At 35.2% G+C, this 18,355-nt stretch overlaps 2 protein-coding genes across 3 annotated transcripts; both read left to right on the forward strand.

Annotated features, from left to right (window-relative positions):
• The first annotated feature begins 311 nt into the window (after positions 1-311).
• LOC109239954 (delta(7)-sterol-C5(6)-desaturase) lies at positions 312-3,456 on the forward strand. The gene is made up of 3 exons (XM_019406569.1): positions 312-707; positions 1,258-1,563; positions 2,910-3,456. Exons 1-3 carry the CDS (start codon positions 491-493, stop codon positions 3,200-3,202), a joined length of 816 nt encoding a protein of 271 aa, XP_019262114.1. The 5' UTR covers positions 312-490; the 3' UTR covers positions 3,203-3,456.
• Positions 3,457-8,880: 5,424 nt separating this feature from the next.
• LOC109239955 (chloroplastic group IIA intron splicing facilitator CRS1, chloroplastic) lies at positions 8,881-17,710 on the forward strand. Of its 2 annotated transcripts, XM_019406570.1 has the most exons (10): positions 8,882-9,892; positions 10,264-10,744; positions 11,716-11,846; positions 13,815-14,153; positions 14,234-14,390; positions 14,879-15,168; positions 15,255-15,314; positions 15,488-15,787; positions 16,905-16,985; positions 17,054-17,710. In XM_019406570.1, exons 1-8 carry the CDS (start codon positions 8,972-8,974, stop codon positions 15,545-15,547), a joined length of 2,439 nt encoding a protein of 812 aa, XP_019262115.1. In that variant the 5' UTR covers positions 8,882-8,971; the 3' UTR covers positions 15,548-15,787; positions 16,905-16,985; positions 17,054-17,710. The 2 variants fall into 2 exon arrangements, with proteins under 2 accessions (XP_019262116.1, XP_019262115.1); XM_019406571.1 differs by lacking the exons at positions 16,905-16,985; positions 17,054-17,710 and having other exon boundaries at positions 8,881-9,892; positions 15,255-15,310; positions 15,488-15,564.
• The last annotated feature ends 645 nt before the right edge of the window (positions 17,711-18,355 follow it).

Raw genomic sequence — 18,355 nt, forward strand, 5'->3', positions numbered from 1 at the left:
CACTACGCCTTATTTCTCTTTTGTTTTTTTCGGACTACAGTCTCTCTATCTATCTGTAAAAATATTTTTATATAACAATACTTTTTTATGAAAGTCAAATTTTTTCGGAATCAAATATTATATTCTATTATAAAATATACTTTCTATAACAGTAATTTACTATAACATCAAAAAATATTCGGAACAAATAAATTATTATAGAGAGGTTTGAAATATAATATCATGAAAATCTCTATCAAAAACTATCATTATTCAATACGATAATATTTTATTACGTAGTAGAATCCTTTGTCAAAGCTAAGCTCATTATGATGGGCTAAGTCCAAAACGGAATCTATTCTGTATTAAATAGTGGCGCAGACCAGAAACACACATAGTTGTCGCCCTACACAGCCACTTGTTTTCTCCATCTTCCTCCACTTCTCACCCTCTTCACCGGATCATCGCCGTCGGAATCTGGTCAAACCCGACCCGACCACTTTCGTCGGAGATGGATGATTACTTGAAACAGTTTGTGGAGGAGACATCGTTTTACAATCGGCTGGTTTTGGGTACATTCCTGCCGGAATCATGGTGGGGACCACTTCCTCACATGCTTCAGGGATGGCTCCGTAACTACATTGGTGGAGTTCTGCTTTACTTCATCTCCGGTTTCCTCTGGTGCTTCTACATCTATCACTTGAAACGCAATGTATATATTCCCAAAGGTAAGAATTTTTCTTTTTCTTTGCCCTCTTTATGTTTGTTTTTTTGAATTTCTTTTACATAAATTACATTTACCTTAATATGTGTGATGTGTCATTTTTGCGTGCTACAGTATTAAGTGTATATGTAAAGAGTAGGAAAAAGGCTACGCATGCATTCACATTACATTGTGTATATGTAGATCAATATATAACCTTGAAAAACAATTACGAATTTTCTGTTTTATCAAATTTTAAGGTAGTGATTCTGCTTTTGATGACTATGAATCTGAACTAGATCGTATGGATAGCTATTTGTGATCTCCAGAGCAAATCTCCTCAATTATCTCAAGATAATATCAGTGGTTGTTGAATGTTACAAGCTGATCTTATATTTGTTTTAATTAATGGTCCTTTTAGTTCTAAATATGGATGTCAATTTTTCAATGGATGTAACAACTCCATTTTTCTTATGCTTCGATAAAGATAACTTAAATCTTACTTCATATTTTTTCCTGTGATGTTCATTTGGTGAAAAGGAGAAATTATGGGCTCATGAACATTTTTATTGCAGATGCCATCCCTTCGAACAAAGCAATGCTCTTGCAAATATCAGTTGCCATGAAAGCGATGCCATGGTACTGTGCCCTTCCATCACTTTCTGAGTACATGATTGAAAATGGATGGACAAAATGTTTTGCAAGAATAAGTGATGTTGGATGGCTTTCCTATGCTATCTATGCGGCTATTTATCTTGTAATAGTGGAGTTTGGGATCTACTGGATGCATAGAGAGTTGCATGACATAAAACCTCTGTACAAATATCTGCATGCTACACATCATATTTACAACAAGCAAAATACACTTTCCCCATTTGCTGGTAAGCTCTCAAGTCTAGTCATCTCATAATTGTGGCTTATTTGCGATAACAGCTTGTAGCTGGCGCAGCAGTTAGGTTTCTCTTGATACTTCTTGATAATTTGTCGAACTAATGCTGTATTTCCTGTATGATGGCTATAATATTGGGAAGCTAGTCCTGAGGACAAACTAATGTGTAAATTTTTACATCCTAGTCTTGTGTCATCACCTTTTTCTTTCTTGGTCGGAGGATTGACTGAAGTGGTTGGTTAGACTCGTTTTACCAAGACTACTATGAGTTTCTCATGAATAGTACTTGAAATGAAATAAAGACGATGGGAACAAAGCAATTCATTGGAATTTCATCTCTTACCTTTTAAATGTTTCTCTGTACGAAATCCAGATTACTTGAAAGAGCAAAGTAGTGTTTGGTCAAGAAACTGTTCTTATTTTCTCTTATCATTTTGTGGGAAACTAGAAATCATGATAGGATTGAGGAGAGAAAAATATTTAAGCAAATTTCTCAAAAGTTGGACATTCTGAAAAATGGCTAAAAGGTGTTTCCTATGTTTCCACCACAAAGAGAAAAATAATGTATGTTACAAACTATGCCATTGACCACTCGAATCACACCCACAACATGCAAACTGTATGTTCCAATCCACTCTTTTATCTCCTCTCTGCAGGACAGCCACTAATCCCATGCACAGCAGCATAGTTCCTCCCAATCTTCTGTTCCCTACCTTTTCATCAGAAAAAAATACCCTCCCTATCTTCTCTCTTCTCACATGCACAGCCACTTGTGCACACCAAACTCGGCTCTTTTTCTTGTATAAATACACATAGTTCCATATACATCCACTTGTTTTTCTTTTTGTAAGTGAAGAAAGCTAGTATGCTTTTTATGCCTTTTGGTAAAAAAGATAAAGAGAAATAGTTACTAAAATGGATACCAAAAATCCAGCATTATGGAGAGCCTCTTTTTCTTCCAAACAAGCTTTCCACAAGAACCTGAACAAGAACTATAGGATACTACGGATTTCTGCAAAATGAAAATTGAAACTTTTGTTTTCGGCCATAGATTTTCTTCCTCCCGTCTAAATGAGTTTCAGAATCTAAATACATAGCCCTGGAAGTAAAACATTACTAAGTTGTCACTGCTTTGTCTTTTGTACCATCTATTATCTCTGACATTCTGACTCTTTTATAAGCCTCTGTTCTTTTCAATGCATATCCATTCTAGGAAATTGGTTGCTAAATTGTCACAAATTGACCTCTGAATGTCATAGCTTCTTTTATGGTTTATCTGCCCATAGTCATAGTTCATTTCCGAGAGCTTCATAATAATCGACATGTTCTGCTACTCAGGATTGGCATTCCACCCATTGGATGGAATACTGCAGGCAGTGCCACACGTTGTAGCTCTATTCCTGGTGCCAATGCATTTTACTACACACATAGCACTCATTTTCTTGGAAGCCTTATGGACGGCTAATATTCATGACTGCATACATGGGAAGGTGTTTCCTATAATGGGTGCTGGCTATCATACCATTCACCATACGACATACCGCCATAATTATGGTCATTACACAATATGGATGGATTGGATGTTTGGAACTCTTCGTGATCCGATTGAAGAGGATGCCAAGAAAATGTAATGTACTTGATTTGCACCCAAGGATGTTCCTTGCTGTTCATTGTCCTAGTTGTTAGGCCACCTGTGGAATGTTAGAATTTGTCTCGTGTATTTCCAATCATTGATGGATGTAAAGTTTTTTGGTAGTAGTTTAAGTTGTAGACTGAAAACAATTCTGTAGGCTGAGTATGTCATCTCATGTCTGTTCTTCCCTTATATTTAATAAAATCAGCGGGGCAGAAACTTTCAGGCTAATCTATGTCACAGTTTTTGATAGTTCATATGTTGGTTGTGAACTTGTGATAACTCACTGTGATTTCTACAAACACTACGTGGAGCACATAAGCTTATAGGAGAATAATTAATTTTTAGTCAAATGTTTGTGCTGTGAAGTTATATGTTTGTGCTATGATTATACAACGTACACTGCTGATGTGATACTTTGTCGCACATTTGGCTTGGTTGTCAAATAAACTGGCCCATCTTTCTCGTTCTGTTAGGGAGAAATTCAAAAATAACCAGATTTGCAAGTGATTATTCAAAAATAGCCATAATTTCAAAAGTAATCGAATTTAGTCACTTTTCATGTAAAGATAAATCTGAACGAAAACACTGTTCAAAATTCGAAAAAATATTTCAGTATAATATACTGAAATTTCAGCATAATTATACTGGAACTCCAGTATATCCAATGTCCAGTATATTATGCTGAACTTTCCACGTGTTGGAGTTCCAGCATAGTATGCTGGAAGTTCATACATAGGTGCACCGAGCTCCAGTATATTATGTTGGAACTTTTCATGTTGCAGCAAAATAGTGGCTATTTTTCAATGACTTTGCAAATGCTGGCTATTTTTAAATGACTAGTCCGAAAATTGGCTAGCCCGTGCTATTTTTTACATTCTGTTATTGATGTATAATCAACAAGGATACAAGACAGGACTGACAGTTAAATGGAGTTGTTATGACCGCGTAATTATTGAATTACAAAATTATAGAAATATACAATGTAGTAATTAACTAACGAAAGCCAAATGTTTCACATGAATATAACGTGTTACCATGTTATGTTGGGCAAATATCCAATTTGATATATGAGTTAAAACTAAATTATATGTAGTAAATACGCTGATTTCTAGGCTCTGGTTGGTGACTCTGCTTGAATGCATCTTCATTTTTTTGCTCGAGAATTTACTGCAAAGAATATTTAGTATGTGGTTGAGACCTGATGAGAAGAAATCATTCATTTGAGAAACCTCTTATAATCGTAATTTTGAGAGCATTAACGGCTTACTGCGATAAGAAAGACGAACACCATAATAATAATAAAAAGATTTCTACTGTTATAAATAGAATTGTAATTATAGTGAATGTCTATATTTAGAGAGATTCTAGGGTTTATTGCTTGGTGGCTAAGTCACCCTCTCCCTATAAATAGAGGGTTTTATTTCATTGTAATTCATCCCAAATCAATAAAAATTCTCCCTCCCTGCTTTTCTCCGCAGTACGCTTCTTCTTCCTTTATTGTTTCATAACACGTTATCAGCACGAGACTCTAACCAATTGAGTAGAAGCTTTGGGATTGATCATAATGATTGTCAATTGTTCTATGAATTTCCTTCATGATTAAATTCTGGATTTAAGGTAAGTATTTTACTTTACTTGTCTCGTTTAAATTCTTTACTTCTATAATTTGTTTTTAAATACAAGCAAAGATGATAAATTTTGATTATAGCTCTAATGGAGTTAGTAAGAAATTATAACCACTCGAAGTGGTAAAATTTCTATGCCTCGCCATGATCAAATTCATGTATGATTGTGGGCAAAGAATTGACCCGTCCCATTAAATTTGCTCCATTCTCATTCCCTTGAGAGAATGTGATAGCAGTATGTGATAAATCTGAAAGAAGACAAAATTATTACTATGAATGTATCAATGGATGTGGACGCGGCAATAGACGAAATTATAATCATCATCATTGTGGTAATGAGAACAATAAGGATTCTCAAAATAATCCTTCATGTCATCGATTTGACATAAGATTTCGTAAAGCACATACAGATGACTATGGTCCATTCATGATGTGGATGTAAAAACATCTGATTTATGAATATATATTCATTCTTGAAAGAATATGAATGTGCTAGTAGTAGTGATTATAACACACTCACCTCTAAAAGGAGGTTTGAGATGATATAAGAAAGCAATGTCATTATTATGTCATTATTATGGCATGAATGGTCATTGGTCACGTACCTATTGTACGCCCAAATATTCGGGTAACATGATTATTAAAGAATAACACTAATGCAAGAAACAGATCTTGCATATAGTTTTGACCATGACTATAATGGTATAGCTTTCTCTTTAAAAGAGATATTCACCATATGAGTGTAGATGAATATATGGTACTACAAAATTAATTGAGAACTCTGCAATAGCCAATTATACTATTTTGGAAAAACACAATTAATTACCAATAAGGTATTGTGTTGTAGTAAGTCTCAAAGAAACTTATTCAGTTTCCAAAGTATACGCGAAAGCGGTTGATTATATTGAGACTATAAATAAAGGAAAGATTTAATATCTTCTATTACTACAACTTGGAGCGGGGTAATATGTATGTGAAAAGCTACCCGCTTTATTCTCCAATTTGTACTACATAAACAAAAGAATACCACAATGAAGTGGATATTTATTGATATAAAAACTCATATCATAATAAACTTGGAGTTTATTCATAATTGCACACATCATGGTGTAAACCTGAAGTTATCAATATTGATAATTTATCCAGTTGGCATAATTGGTTTAGCCATGTTAATTCAAGTATGATGTGCAAAAATAAAAGAACACATGGGTAAATATTAAAGAACTAGAAAGTTCTTTACGAATTCTCTTACATTGCTTGTTCTCATTAATTAATAGACCAACTAAAATTGGGATCGAATCCCATGAATGCTGGAAATATCAAAGGTGAATATGGGCCCATTCACCTGCCATGTATACCACATAAGATGCATCTATGAGATGGTTACATGTGCGATTATTATTAACCCGCAACATGGTGTTTGCGAGGTAACTTGCTCAATAATTTGATTTAGAGCATAATTTCCAGATTTTTTATTCAAGATAGTTCATCTTGATAAGTTGGTTTACATCACAGTTGGTTTAGAAAAATGATTTATTGAGTGTCTCCACTTAATAGCTAAACGATTGCTTATGAGAACAAAGTTATCTATATCAGTTTGATATACGTTATATATGAAAGTATATTATTTTCTCCCCTCACAAGTGGTTCAGGGTCAGGAACCAAATAATTCCATCTTATTATTATTGATGTGCGGTGTATATTTTGATTAACACCATACCGCACAAAGATGGGTTCTCAAAGTTGAGGAAACAAGTTAGTTTTTCTAACATGAGGGGAAGACAAGATACAACATTTGAGAAAAAGTTACGTGGAATGAATTATCATTTGTACATCTAGATCCTCAAATAAGATAATATGAACTTGAAGTTCATAAAAGGATAATTCATGTGCAATATATTGCAAAGCATGCCAGACGCATTTGCTGACCCATATACTCCATTTCAGCAGGTGGTGGAGATTGCCAAATTATCCTATTAAGTCCTAGAAGGACAAAGTCTATGGTACGCTTAAAAGCGTATAGAAATCGGTTTCAAATACTTCTTGATAAAGAAGATGAGCAAATGATCATAATAAAGGATCTAGAAGATCACATGACATAACACTTCATAATATCTCATGAGAGATTCAGGTACCTGAATATATGAATAAAGAGATCTCTATGTTATGTCATTATGAAAATATATTGAAACTGATATAAAATGTTTGTCTACGACATCTATGATAGCGCTAAGTATAGATGAGGATCTTAAATCTGTCGCTTACAGACACAAAAATATTGGCCAAATAGAAGAGACACAATTCAAATAGAATTGGTTTCATATGAAAGACGTGTAGTTTTGAACATGTAGTTCAAACACTTGAAAGTATAAAGTCAATGGTATGTGCAATCAGTTTTCGATATCTTATATGTCTAGCATGGCATGAAAACTTGATATGCATCTAAAGTCTATTATATGGCTTATATGACTTATCTTATATGACAATCCATGACGGATTTAAGTTGCTTGAAGTGTATACAATTCTTGATCTTGAAGTACCACTTCCTCAGTGCAGTTTGTGCACAAATGTATCTTGCTATAACTATATGCATGATAATATGATAGCAAGAGTTTTCACCTCTATGTGAAGATATTGAACTGACGATTCCATCAAGATAATATGAAGACAATTCATCTCTATCAAAAATAATGATTTCAAGGTGCTATATATTCATTCAAGTTAATATGCCTGATTTGTTCATCAAATATCTACCAAAGATCTTTTGAAGATGGTGCACAAGATTGGAATACAAATGCTTAAGGATGTGAATTGATGCTCTCATGAGGGGGAGTTAATACGCGTTGTACTCTTTTTCCCTTACAAGGTTTTGTCCCACTGGGTTTTTCTTGCAAGATTTTTAACGAGGCAACCAAAAGGCGTATTGTTAGATATGTGTACTCTTTTTCCTTCTCTAAAAATTTTTTCCCACTGGGTTTTATTTTAGTTAAGGTTTTAACGAGGCACATTATCTGTTGAATAGACATTCAAGGGGGAGTGTTATAAATAGAATTGTATTTATGGTGAATGTCCATATTTAGAGAGATTCTAGGGTTTATTGCTTGGTGGCTAAGTCAACCTTTCCCTATAAATAGAGGGTTCTATTCTATTGTAATTCATCCCAATATCAAATAAGAATTCTCTTTCTCTACTTTTCTTTGCAATACTCGCTTTTTTCTTTTATTGTTTCATAACACCTACAATTTTAACACAACTCTTCTAAAATTGCTTTAATTTGTGAGAAATGTTAGTAAACAATATATTGCATATATAAAAAAAAAAGTATTGTAATTCTGATTATCCAAATAAATGAAGCTTTTTGTCCAATTTTGTAACTGATACTATTTGATTACATTAATTTTAAAATATTAGTTGAATTGTGAATAATAGTGGACGTAGTGAAAAGTTAATTATACAATAACCTTCTGCCGCTGGAAATAGACACTGACTCTTCAGAAACAATCAATATGCTGATTAATGGCAATCTAATATTTGACCCTCTAATTTGTGAATGCAGGTCGCTGATCCAAAGAATGGGCAGAGTGGAGGTGAGGCACACCTACATGGAGCAAAACATGGTAGCTGATGTACTGGCAAAGGAAGCAGCGAAGGAAAATTTTTTGTGTAAATCAGTAACTCTAGCAGTTCCTCCGGTGTTTGTCACTGATGTATTTTGGGCAGACATCCTAGGAACTGAACTACCTAGATCGTTTTTGGGTTATAACTTAAGTACTAGTATGCAAAATTATGCATCATTGGGGGCCTTAAAGTACCCCAGCAACTGCCTAAGCAGTGTAACATTAGGGATTATATATATATATATATATATATCATCCTTTGCACCAAAAAAAAAAAGTTAATTATACAAAAAAAGCTATTCAAAGTTTTAAAAATAAAAAAACTAATAATTTGAATTCGCAAATATTGTAAGAACAATACTATAAAATGATATACAAAATGTAAAGCAAGTGTGATACGTGTGGTGAGAAAATTTTACTTATGATTTTAGTTGACATAAAGTAAAATTCCTCGGCAAGGATTGCAGAGTAGTTTGGAACTGAGAAAAAGGAAAGTAACTGCAACTTCTTATCAACATATCCATGTCTGCTACTTTATTTTTAGTTCCCAATTCTAATACACTGACCCTCTGTCCCCATTCCAATTTTGTTATCAAACCCAAAACAGTTCTTCTTTCCAAATCATTCAATTTTAAAATTACCACTTTTTCCTCCAAACCCAATGATTATAATCATTCCAGCAAAAACTTGGAACAATGCAATCTTGAATTTGAAAATCAAGATTATGGGTCAACATCAAACCCTATTTCACGTTCAAGTTCAGGAATTAAAGGCCCTACTGCTCCATGGATGAGGGGTCCTCTTCTTGTTGAACCCAATCAAGTTGTGGACTTATCCAAATCAAGAAAGAAGAAAGATGCCAACTTTACTAAAACCCAAAATCCTAGTGATTCACTTTCTGGTAAAGTTAGTGGAGGAAGAGGTAAAAAGGCAATGAAGAAGATTTATCAAAGCATTGATAAGCTCCAAGAAACACAGAATTTGGAATTTACACATGTGGAAACTGATGCTAAGTTTGAATTTCAGTTCCCACCTGCTTCTTTAACTCATTGGAAAGATGTGAACTTTCAATTTAATGAACAAACTCCATATGTGAAAAAGGACAAAGTGGAATTTGATATTTTATCAAGAGAGAATGAAGGAAGTGGGAATAGAAGAAGTGGAGAGAAAATGCCATGGGAGAGTGAGGAGAGAATTGTGTATAGGAGAATGAAGAAGGAGAAAGTTTTAACAGCTGCTGAGTTGAAACTTGATGCAATGTTGCTTGAGAGATTGAGGGGTGAGGCTGCACAGATTCAGAAGTGGGTGAAGGTTAAGAAAGCAGGAGTGACACAAGCTGTTGTTCACCAAATCCACTTGCTTTGGAAGAATAATGAACTTGCAATGCTCAAATTTGACCTGCCTTTATGTCGTAATATGGACAGAGCTCAAGAAATTATTGAGGTTGGTCTATAAACACTATCTTATATACTGTTATATGTCCGTAAATAAGCTTTCTATATTTGATGCTTCATAGGGTGAAAAGAACTTGCACGGATACTTGTTATTTGTAATGACTTAATTTCAGCTTCAGCTCAAACTTCAAAAGGATGAGTAGGTATTTGATTGATCGGAATATTTCTCCTTTTGTATTCAACTTCTTATGAGTTGTTCTGTCACTGGGTCATAAGTGTGAATCCTCAAACCATTCCTCATAGTTGCTAAAGAATACAAACATGGCTTCTAGAAAGTTTTTGCTCGATAATGAAGAGGTTGCTTTGTTAATCTTCTGTCCTTTTTGATCGAATTGTGTGTTATTCTTTTTTGTACTGCAGATGAAGACTGGAGGCTTTGTAGTTTGGAGGAAGAAAAATGCTCTGGTTGTTTATAGAGGATGTGATTATACTTTGAGACTGAAGGATGACCCCAAACGACTTCATGATTTTATCCGTAGTCAACAAAACAGTTCATCTACTGACACCTTTAAAAAGACAAGTGCTTTCTTGTCGTCGAACTCAAGTAGGAGCAGTGTAGATGTGATAAGTGGTGAAAGCTCAGAAGAGGATAGCCTAACAATAAATGAGTCACTCTATGAGAGGGAAGCTAATAGATTATTGGATGACTTAGGACCTCGTTATGTTGATTGGTGGTGGCCAAAGCCTTTACCTGTGGATGCAGATTTGCTTCCTGAAGTGGTTCCTGGATTTAAGCCACCATTTAGACTTTGCCCGCCACGTTCAAGATCAAAGCTGACTGATGATGAACTTACACACTTAAGGAAGCTTGCTCGTTCTTTGCCAACTCATTTTGTCCTCGGTAAGTTTCTGGTTCTTGATGATGTATCTTGTGCAGATGAATTGCTCCATGAATTTTATTCTGCATATGTTTGCTGCTTGTGTATATCCTGGATTGCTATACTGTCTCTCTACTGATTACTTGGACTCGAGTTATCTTTATCATTGACAATTTTCCTGTTTTATAATTGTAGTTTGCTTGTTGTATGACGTTTGGTATGTGTGTGTTTATGCCATTATATGATTATATCAAGCAAGAAAAATTGCTAGCGGTGCATTAGCAATGGTATATGCTTCTTCCAGTTTGACTGTCTAGACATTTAAAAAGTGGATATGTAATATCTAAATTAATTTCAAAAGGCTTTCTATAACGAAACATTATATTTGACTCAGAATTTTGACGGTGTTTGTCATTCACAAGTCTTAAATTTATTTTGTATGTGGTGCCTTTTTTTGTAAGGTACTCCTTTTATCACTATTGAATTGTCACTTCTGCATGTGAGGGCCAAAAGAATAGTTTGCCTAAGATTGTTGAAATATTGATTTTTAAATATTCTCAATGTAAGAGTTTGTGACTTGAGATTGTTTTAACGTAATTCCTAGGTTTATTTCTATTTCCTGAACTTGTGTTTTCCCCAAAATCTGGTCAAATTGACCCTAGGAAGCAAAATGATTAAATTTACATGGAGATAGTAGATAAATTTATCAAAAGAGTCTTCGGTTTGAACCTCTTAAGGTTAAAGAGAAAGCAAGTCAGAAGTCACCTTTCCCCTCTTGTCTCTAGAACATTATACAAGTGCACTCTCAACTGTTGCTAGGTCTTTGCTACACATGGATAAGAAATCAGCTAATTGTACTTATTTGGCATTTTGTATCGTGGATGATTTTAAAGTTTTGAGCACTTTGTTGCAATAGGTTATGCACCTTGTGCAACACTTGCCTATGTTTGTCCTGTTTGAGATTGTAATTACTTTTTCATGACACGATATGAAGGGAGAAACAGAAAACTGCAAGGTCTGGCTGCAGCCGTCATAAAATTGTGGGAGAAATGTCATATTGCAAAGATAGCTTTGAAGTGGGGAATTCCAAATACGAACAATGAGCTAATGGCAAATGAGCTGAAGGTAAGTTTAGTCGGAACAATTCGTACTTAACATCCTTATATTTTCTCAGTCAATCGCAGTCAACTTCTTGACCAACAGATGAGTCTGTTCTATTAGTTCTTATATTAGCAAGCTTGTTTTATTGTTACATGACATCAGATATGTTTCTAGGCATCTTAGTAAAGTAGAAAATGGGAGGAGAGGAGCTGTTAACTGCCCTCTGTTTCATGTAATTATCTTGTCTTGAGGGTTAGTAAGAGTAGAAAAACTAGTTACTCAAAAAAAAAAAATGTTACTCCTCTTCAGTTTGAAAGACTATTTTGGTTCTCTATGAAATTTGCGATGGAAGTAGGGTAGCACAGGGTTTGGCTAGGCTTGAAGTTTTTCAATTTTAAAGTTGCTTACTTTCAATACCCATTTGCATCCTTCTATGTTCTCAATTCTTCTTATTCATACATAATGATCAAGTTTAGCTAGTGTACCAAGGGTGTGACATAGCGGCCAATAAACTGCGTGAAAACCTTGGAGACTAGGGTTCAAATCCCAGCGGAGGCAAAAGATGCTAGGTGATTTCTTCCCATCTGCCTAACCCTTGGTGAATAGAGTTATCCGGTACTTGTGCTAGTGGGAGCTAATAGATACTCGAAGGATAGTCGAGGCACGCACAAGCTTGCCCCGACACCACTGTTATCAAAACATAAAAATAAAAATAATCAAATTTAGCTAGTATATATTTAATGGATTAAAATTTAGGTGGCGCTTGTCAATGAAATTTTTTATGAACATGCAATTATTTTATTTCAATTCGTGTTTGTTAAGTTTACAAAGAAGTTTTTTGTAAAATAAATTTTCCAAGCACAAATTTTTGAAATTGTGGTTTGAGAGTATATTTCAAAGAACTTGTTTGAGAAACAAATTTTCTACTTACAAAACACTCACTTCAACAAAAGTCTTTTAAAAATACTACAACTATTAAAACACACCTTGAACTTTCTACTACGTAGTATTTTAGAAAACTATTTTCAGATGTTGTCTGAACGATTCTCATTTTTAGGATTGACTTAACTATCAAAATTGCAAAATACAGAGGAGGACTTAAGCAGCTAGGTAATAGATGGTTTTGAAGCTTTGTTGGTGAATATGTCAGGGCACTGGTCCCAGAGTTGAGCTTAGGAAGCTTGGTGGTGAATGTTTCAGCAAAACCACTTTCATTGTGATTAAGAGTGTTTGGAGTGTGGCATTGTAAACAATTTTTTGGTGTTGAAAACACTTCAGCAACTGGAAAAAGCGAACGTGGTCTAGGTGGTATTCAGTGGAACTGTGGTTCAGGCTACAGAGGTTGGTGTTGGAAGTTGGTAGTGATGAAAGCAACACTTGAATTTTTGGCTGGCGGTTTCTGGTGTTGGGTTTTGGTTTCTCTGGACTGATATAATGTCATCATTGGTATAACTTAAAACTCTTGGAAATCTTTGAGGAGCCTGACTATTTTAATCAATTAAAAGAATTGATTCCAATGCAGACCTCTTTCCTGGAAGTCGTTACTTGAAAGTGCTCCATTATTACTGAACTGACTGAAGTTTTTTTTTTTTAGTCTATGCATTGTTGACTATCTTTTCCTCTATTCTCGCCTCTTTTTCTAGCTACAAAATCTCCATAGTGCCATAGCGGCCTTCTTCTAAGCAGTGGTAGAAGCTAAAAGAAAAAAAATGTTGGGCACATTGGGTATAGATCACCGGCTTTGTCTTTCAGATTCTGATAAAAATGCTCAAATTTTTGACTGAAGTTTTTTTTTTTTTAGTCTATGCATTGTTGACTATCTTTTCCTCTATTCTCGCCTCTTTTTCTAGCTACAAAATCTCCATAGTGCCATAGCGGCCTTCTTCTAAGCAGTGGTAGAAGCTAAAAGAAAAAAAATGTTGGGCACATTGGGTATAGATCACCGGCTTTGTCTTTCAGATTCTGATAAAAATGCTCAAATTTTTTATGTAGTATCTTACTGGAGGAGTTCTTTTATTGCGGAATAAGTTCTTTATAATCCTATACAGAGGTAAGGATTTTCTTCCTTCTCAAGTTGCAAGCCTTGTAGCTGAGAGGGAAGTGGAACTCAGAAGATGTCAGCTTGAGGAAGAAGCTGCACGATTCAAAGCAATTGAAACCCTTCCAATCACTACTGGAGAATCAATGAGCAGTAGTAATGTTGGGCCTTTATCAGAATTCCAGACAATTGCAGAACCTGGAAGGGAGAAATCTGAGACTGAAGTTCAATTAGTAGCAGAAAAAGAAAGATTAGAAAAAGAACTGAGAGATGAACAGCACAGCCTTTACATTGTAAGATATCAGCTATTCTTTTTTCCACTTTCAATGTTTTCAGCAGCAAATGAAAGATGCTTTCTTACTCAATCGTGCAGCTCAAGAAGAAGATTGAAAAATCATCTATAGCATTGGGAAAGTTAGATGCTGCATGGAGACCTGCCAAACCAGATGTCGATAAAGAAATCTTAACACAAGAAGAGAGACGATCTCTTAGGCAGATAGGATTGAAGATGGACAGGAGTTTAGTGCTTGGTGAGCAGACTTTTGCTATATTATCCTCTCTTATCATTTCGTGGTCAAACTATGAAAGGTGTAGCTGAGTTGCTATTGAAAATTTCATAGTCATCTACAGATAAATTGTCCATTATCTACCAGGATTCTAAAATTTCTGCTATGGTTACACATATTAGATAGTTCCATAAAAAAAGAGTTAGCTATTATTTGTCATATTATTCCCTAGTTGGGCTTGCATAAAAAAATGCATTATCATTCATGGGCTCGACAAGAATGCCTCAACCCCCAAACTAGTTGGGCCTACTATATGGATCCTCCATATCCATTCTTTTTTATTTGGGTCCATTTCATTCCAATACTCGACAATAACGCCTTTATCTGATAACTTCTAATCGCTCAAAATTTTAGGATCTTTAATTATTGAGAATTGACGCAATTCTGGTCCTATGATAAAACTGTCTTGATCACTTGGTCAGCTCAAATCTACTTTTTCAATTTGACTTCAGGGAGACGCGGTGTTTTTGATGGTGTGTTAGCGGGTCTCCATCAGCATTGGAAGCACAGAGAAGTTGTTAAGGTGATCACAATGCAGAAAATCTTTTCTCAGGTCATTCATACTGCAAATCTCCTGGAGGCAGAAAGTGGTGGAATACTGGTTTCTGTAGACAAACTTAAAGAAGGCCATGCTATAATAATTTATCGGGGAAAGAACTACAGACGCCCGGAATTGGTGCCGCAAAATCTTTTAAACAAAAGACAAGCTTTAAGTCGGTCCCTTGAAATGCAGAGACTTGGAGTGAGTCTTCTGTGTCTTATGGCTAGTTTATTTGGTCCTCAGTTCTTATAATTCCTGGATCTAATATTTATTTTGTTCTTTGTCAGTCATTGAAGTTTTATGCAAATCAAACGGAGCAGGCAATCTCTGATCTTAAGTGCAAGTTGGTAATTTCTGTCTCACTGTTAAAGTTCCTCTTTGTCTACATACCAACTGATGGGCTTTGCCTTTCATGTCTTAACTTACCTCATGACTATTAGCTTTGGCTTTGAAATGGTATCTCAAGTGAATCCTATTCAGTTCTCTTAGCTGAAATTTGATGGATAATTGTCTTTTACAGGTAGAATATACAGTAAAGATTGGTCAAATGGGGGAAGATCTAAAAGCTAGTGGTGCATAACTACTCTTGATCTTGATCTTTATCTTGACATGGTCTACATGCATCAGCACGAAGGGAGTTCACCCATTGGCTAGCTGAGTATTATGGGGAAATAAGGACTATTGCTTTGAGCCCTTGATTAATGACCTTAAACTTGGTAAATTTTGAGATGCGTCTTGGGATTTCACTTTTGGGATAACTGTGCAACTTGTGGAAGCATTCAACTACGTGATTCTCCTTGATGAGACAGCAGAGTTTCAGGTATTTTATTCTCAGTTACCTATAAAGATATGCTGTCAGTTATCCAGAAATTTTAGCTGTTGTTTTTACTTCAATTCTAGACGGTTTGCAGCACTCAAATTTATTGACTTGTTGACATTTCAAATCAATACCAAACTTTCTTGAAAGAAAATGATTTAGTCATGCATCTTTGTAACTTCCACTCATAAGCAAGACATACGGATTTGCCTGTGGCTGTCAATGACCCAATTCGTTCTGGCTAAACCTTGCAATATATAGTTGCATCCGATTGATTTTTTTCTTTCCTTTGTTTGGTTGAAGTAAGAGGTGAAGCTGCCTCATATTGTTTCAGATTAATTTTGGATTGGAAAATCCTGTCTGAAATATAGAGGTTTGAACTTCAAAATTATGTTCCAGTTAGGACAAGTTTACACTAAGCACCACCTGAGTATTGTGTTTTAGTAACTTTTGAGTTCTGTGAACTAGGTTGGAATAGGAGACTGTGAGAATGCAAAATCCAATCTAGACTTGAAGTGGTGTTGGTCTACTAAATTTTATGCCTTTGATGAGGTTAAGGTATGATTTTTGAGTTTTAGCAGTTAAACCTCCAACTTTTTTTACTCGGAGTCTGAGGTCAATACCATCAGTGGCTTTAGAATCCCAAAAATGAGCAGAAGATCCAAGTTTTAAAGCAGATACACTACATATCCTCGCATCATGCGTTAAATAATGCAAGTAAATGATAAGATGCCAAGTACTGCACCTTCTTAACAAAGGGGAGAGTTGATATATCCTTCCACGGGAATGGCTTAGTAAGTTTTGATGCTCACAGTGTGAGATTTTTGTAAAATACCACTGTAGGACCGTTTTGGCCTGCAATGTTACAGGGTGTCGAAAGAATCTCCAGAGATTCAAGAATTCATTACTTTCTACTCCTTTACCCTTTTCCAGGTTAGGTGTGTCATTTAATAAATATATCCATCATTTCTCTTGCTGTCTTTTCCTGTTACTCTCATCGGTGCTTCAATTCGGATTTTGTTGTTCTGAACAGTTTTTCATATTTGCGTAACTGGGACGATCAAATTCATTGGAATTCTCAACCAATGTGTAGTTCACTTATCCGTGTGTTGTGTGGCAGGATGATGGTGGACTTGCATAAGAGCATTGGATTGACAGTAACATTGCTAACATTCTTTTTTGCCACTTGTTGCATGATCTGGTAAGGTTTAAGATTGTTTTGCTTTACTTCCAGAACTCAGACCTCAACTCCCATGACCTGTATTACAGGAAAATATCTATTGAAGCATTAGGTAGGCCGACCTCTATGCTCGAAAGCAATAAAAGAGCATTTGGAGGAGGGAGAAGATGAACGTACGATAGAGATTTGTTCCATACAGCACGGATTCAGTAAAATTAATTGCTTTACTGTTTCTTTAAGGACACTCTGCCACCTCTCGCAGCAACTGCATGATATTGTGCCAATTCCATGTTTCAACTACTGCAGACATGTCTCATATTTTTCTACTGAATGGCAGATTGAATTGTAAGGTCCTGTTCATACCACACATTGACTTTTAAAATTAGTTACTCAGATAAGTGGCAAGTCCACACTGCAACAAAAGGTGGGTGCGATGCAGGATGAGATGAGTGTTACCGGGAGGATTCGTTGTTATTTGGTGATTATCAATCCAGGGCGTAGTGCACCTATGGATTTACCCTTCATTTTCCACAAGACAACGATATAGGTGTTAGTGTAATTTAGTGGTGTAATTTAGTGGGAAATGTGTGGTCAGGTTGTGGCTGCTCGATGGTTTGGATACAAACCTTAGGCATCATTACCTTTTCACATGCATTGTATGACACTAAAGTGAAGTTTATGTCCTCTTTGTTTGGTGAAAGTTGGCAATAACTTTATTAATGCATTGTAGCTAGTTTTCTGATTCAGGGAACCAGATATCCCGCTTCCTTTCTCAATTACTTGAATTTGAGTAGAGTAAAATATAACAAGCTTGCATCAAGCTTTTTTACTCGGAAGAGATAATTGGCTCCAGAACTGAAGCCTCCTTTCCATAGGCTGTTGTGGATGTGGAGGCAAACGACTCTGGGATGGATTTTGTTGAAGAAAACAAGACAGGTTTTGGTGGAATTTGTAGGGAGTGAAGGTTTCCCTCCAGCATTTCTCAATTGCTGGTTGATCTGACGGCTTAATCTGAATGCACCAGATTATTAAAAATACTTATTTTATGCGATTCTATTATGGTGAATCGCTTGAAAGATGAAAAATGTGGATGCTCCAATAAGTTTTATACTTCATAAAAAAAAATCTCAAATAAATCTTAAATCAATATAAAATCAATACTAATGTTAATAAAAGACATTCAATTCAATTGTACTAATAGTGTTGGATATTTATTTTTTAGTTTTTCCATGGTTTAGATAAAATGCATAACTTATTTTTCTTTTAGTGTTTGGACATGTAAATAATTGCTTATTAGTCGTACTTATTTTAGCAACTTATTCGTAATTTTAAATTATGTTTGTCTTCTTTATGGCTTATTAAAAATACTTATTTTATGCGATTTTATTATC

This window comes from Nicotiana attenuata, unplaced genomic scaffold (assembly GCF_001879085.1).
Source record: "Nicotiana attenuata strain UT unplaced genomic scaffold, NIATTr2, whole genome shotgun sequence".
Lineage (NCBI taxonomy): Eukaryota > Viridiplantae > Streptophyta > Magnoliopsida > Solanales > Solanaceae > Nicotiana > Nicotiana attenuata.

Excerpts from the sequence above, each read along its gene's own strand:
- LOC109239954 (XM_019406569.1), top strand. The coding sequence starts at position 491 with ATGGATGATTACTTGAAACAGTTTGTGGAGGAGACATCGTTTTACAAT. Across the intron at positions 708-1,257 it reads CAATGTATATATTCCCAAAG|ATGCCATCCCTTCGAACAAA; the intron begins GTAAGAATTTTT and ends TTTTTATTGCAG. Across the intron at positions 1,564-2,909 it reads TACACTTTCCCCATTTGCTG|GATTGGCATTCCACCCATTG; the intron begins GTAAGCTCTCAA and ends TCTGCTACTCAG.
- LOC109239955 (XM_019406570.1), top strand. The coding sequence starts at position 8,972 with ATGTCTGCTACTTTATTTTTAGTTCCCAATTCTAATACACTGACCCTC. Across the intron at positions 9,893-10,263 it reads GAGCTCAAGAAATTATTGAG|ATGAAGACTGGAGGCTTTGT; the intron begins GTTGGTCTATAA and ends TTTGTACTGCAG. Across the intron at positions 11,847-13,814 it reads TAATGGCAAATGAGCTGAAG|TATCTTACTGGAGGAGTTCT; the intron begins GTAAGTTTAGTC and ends TTTTTTATGTAG.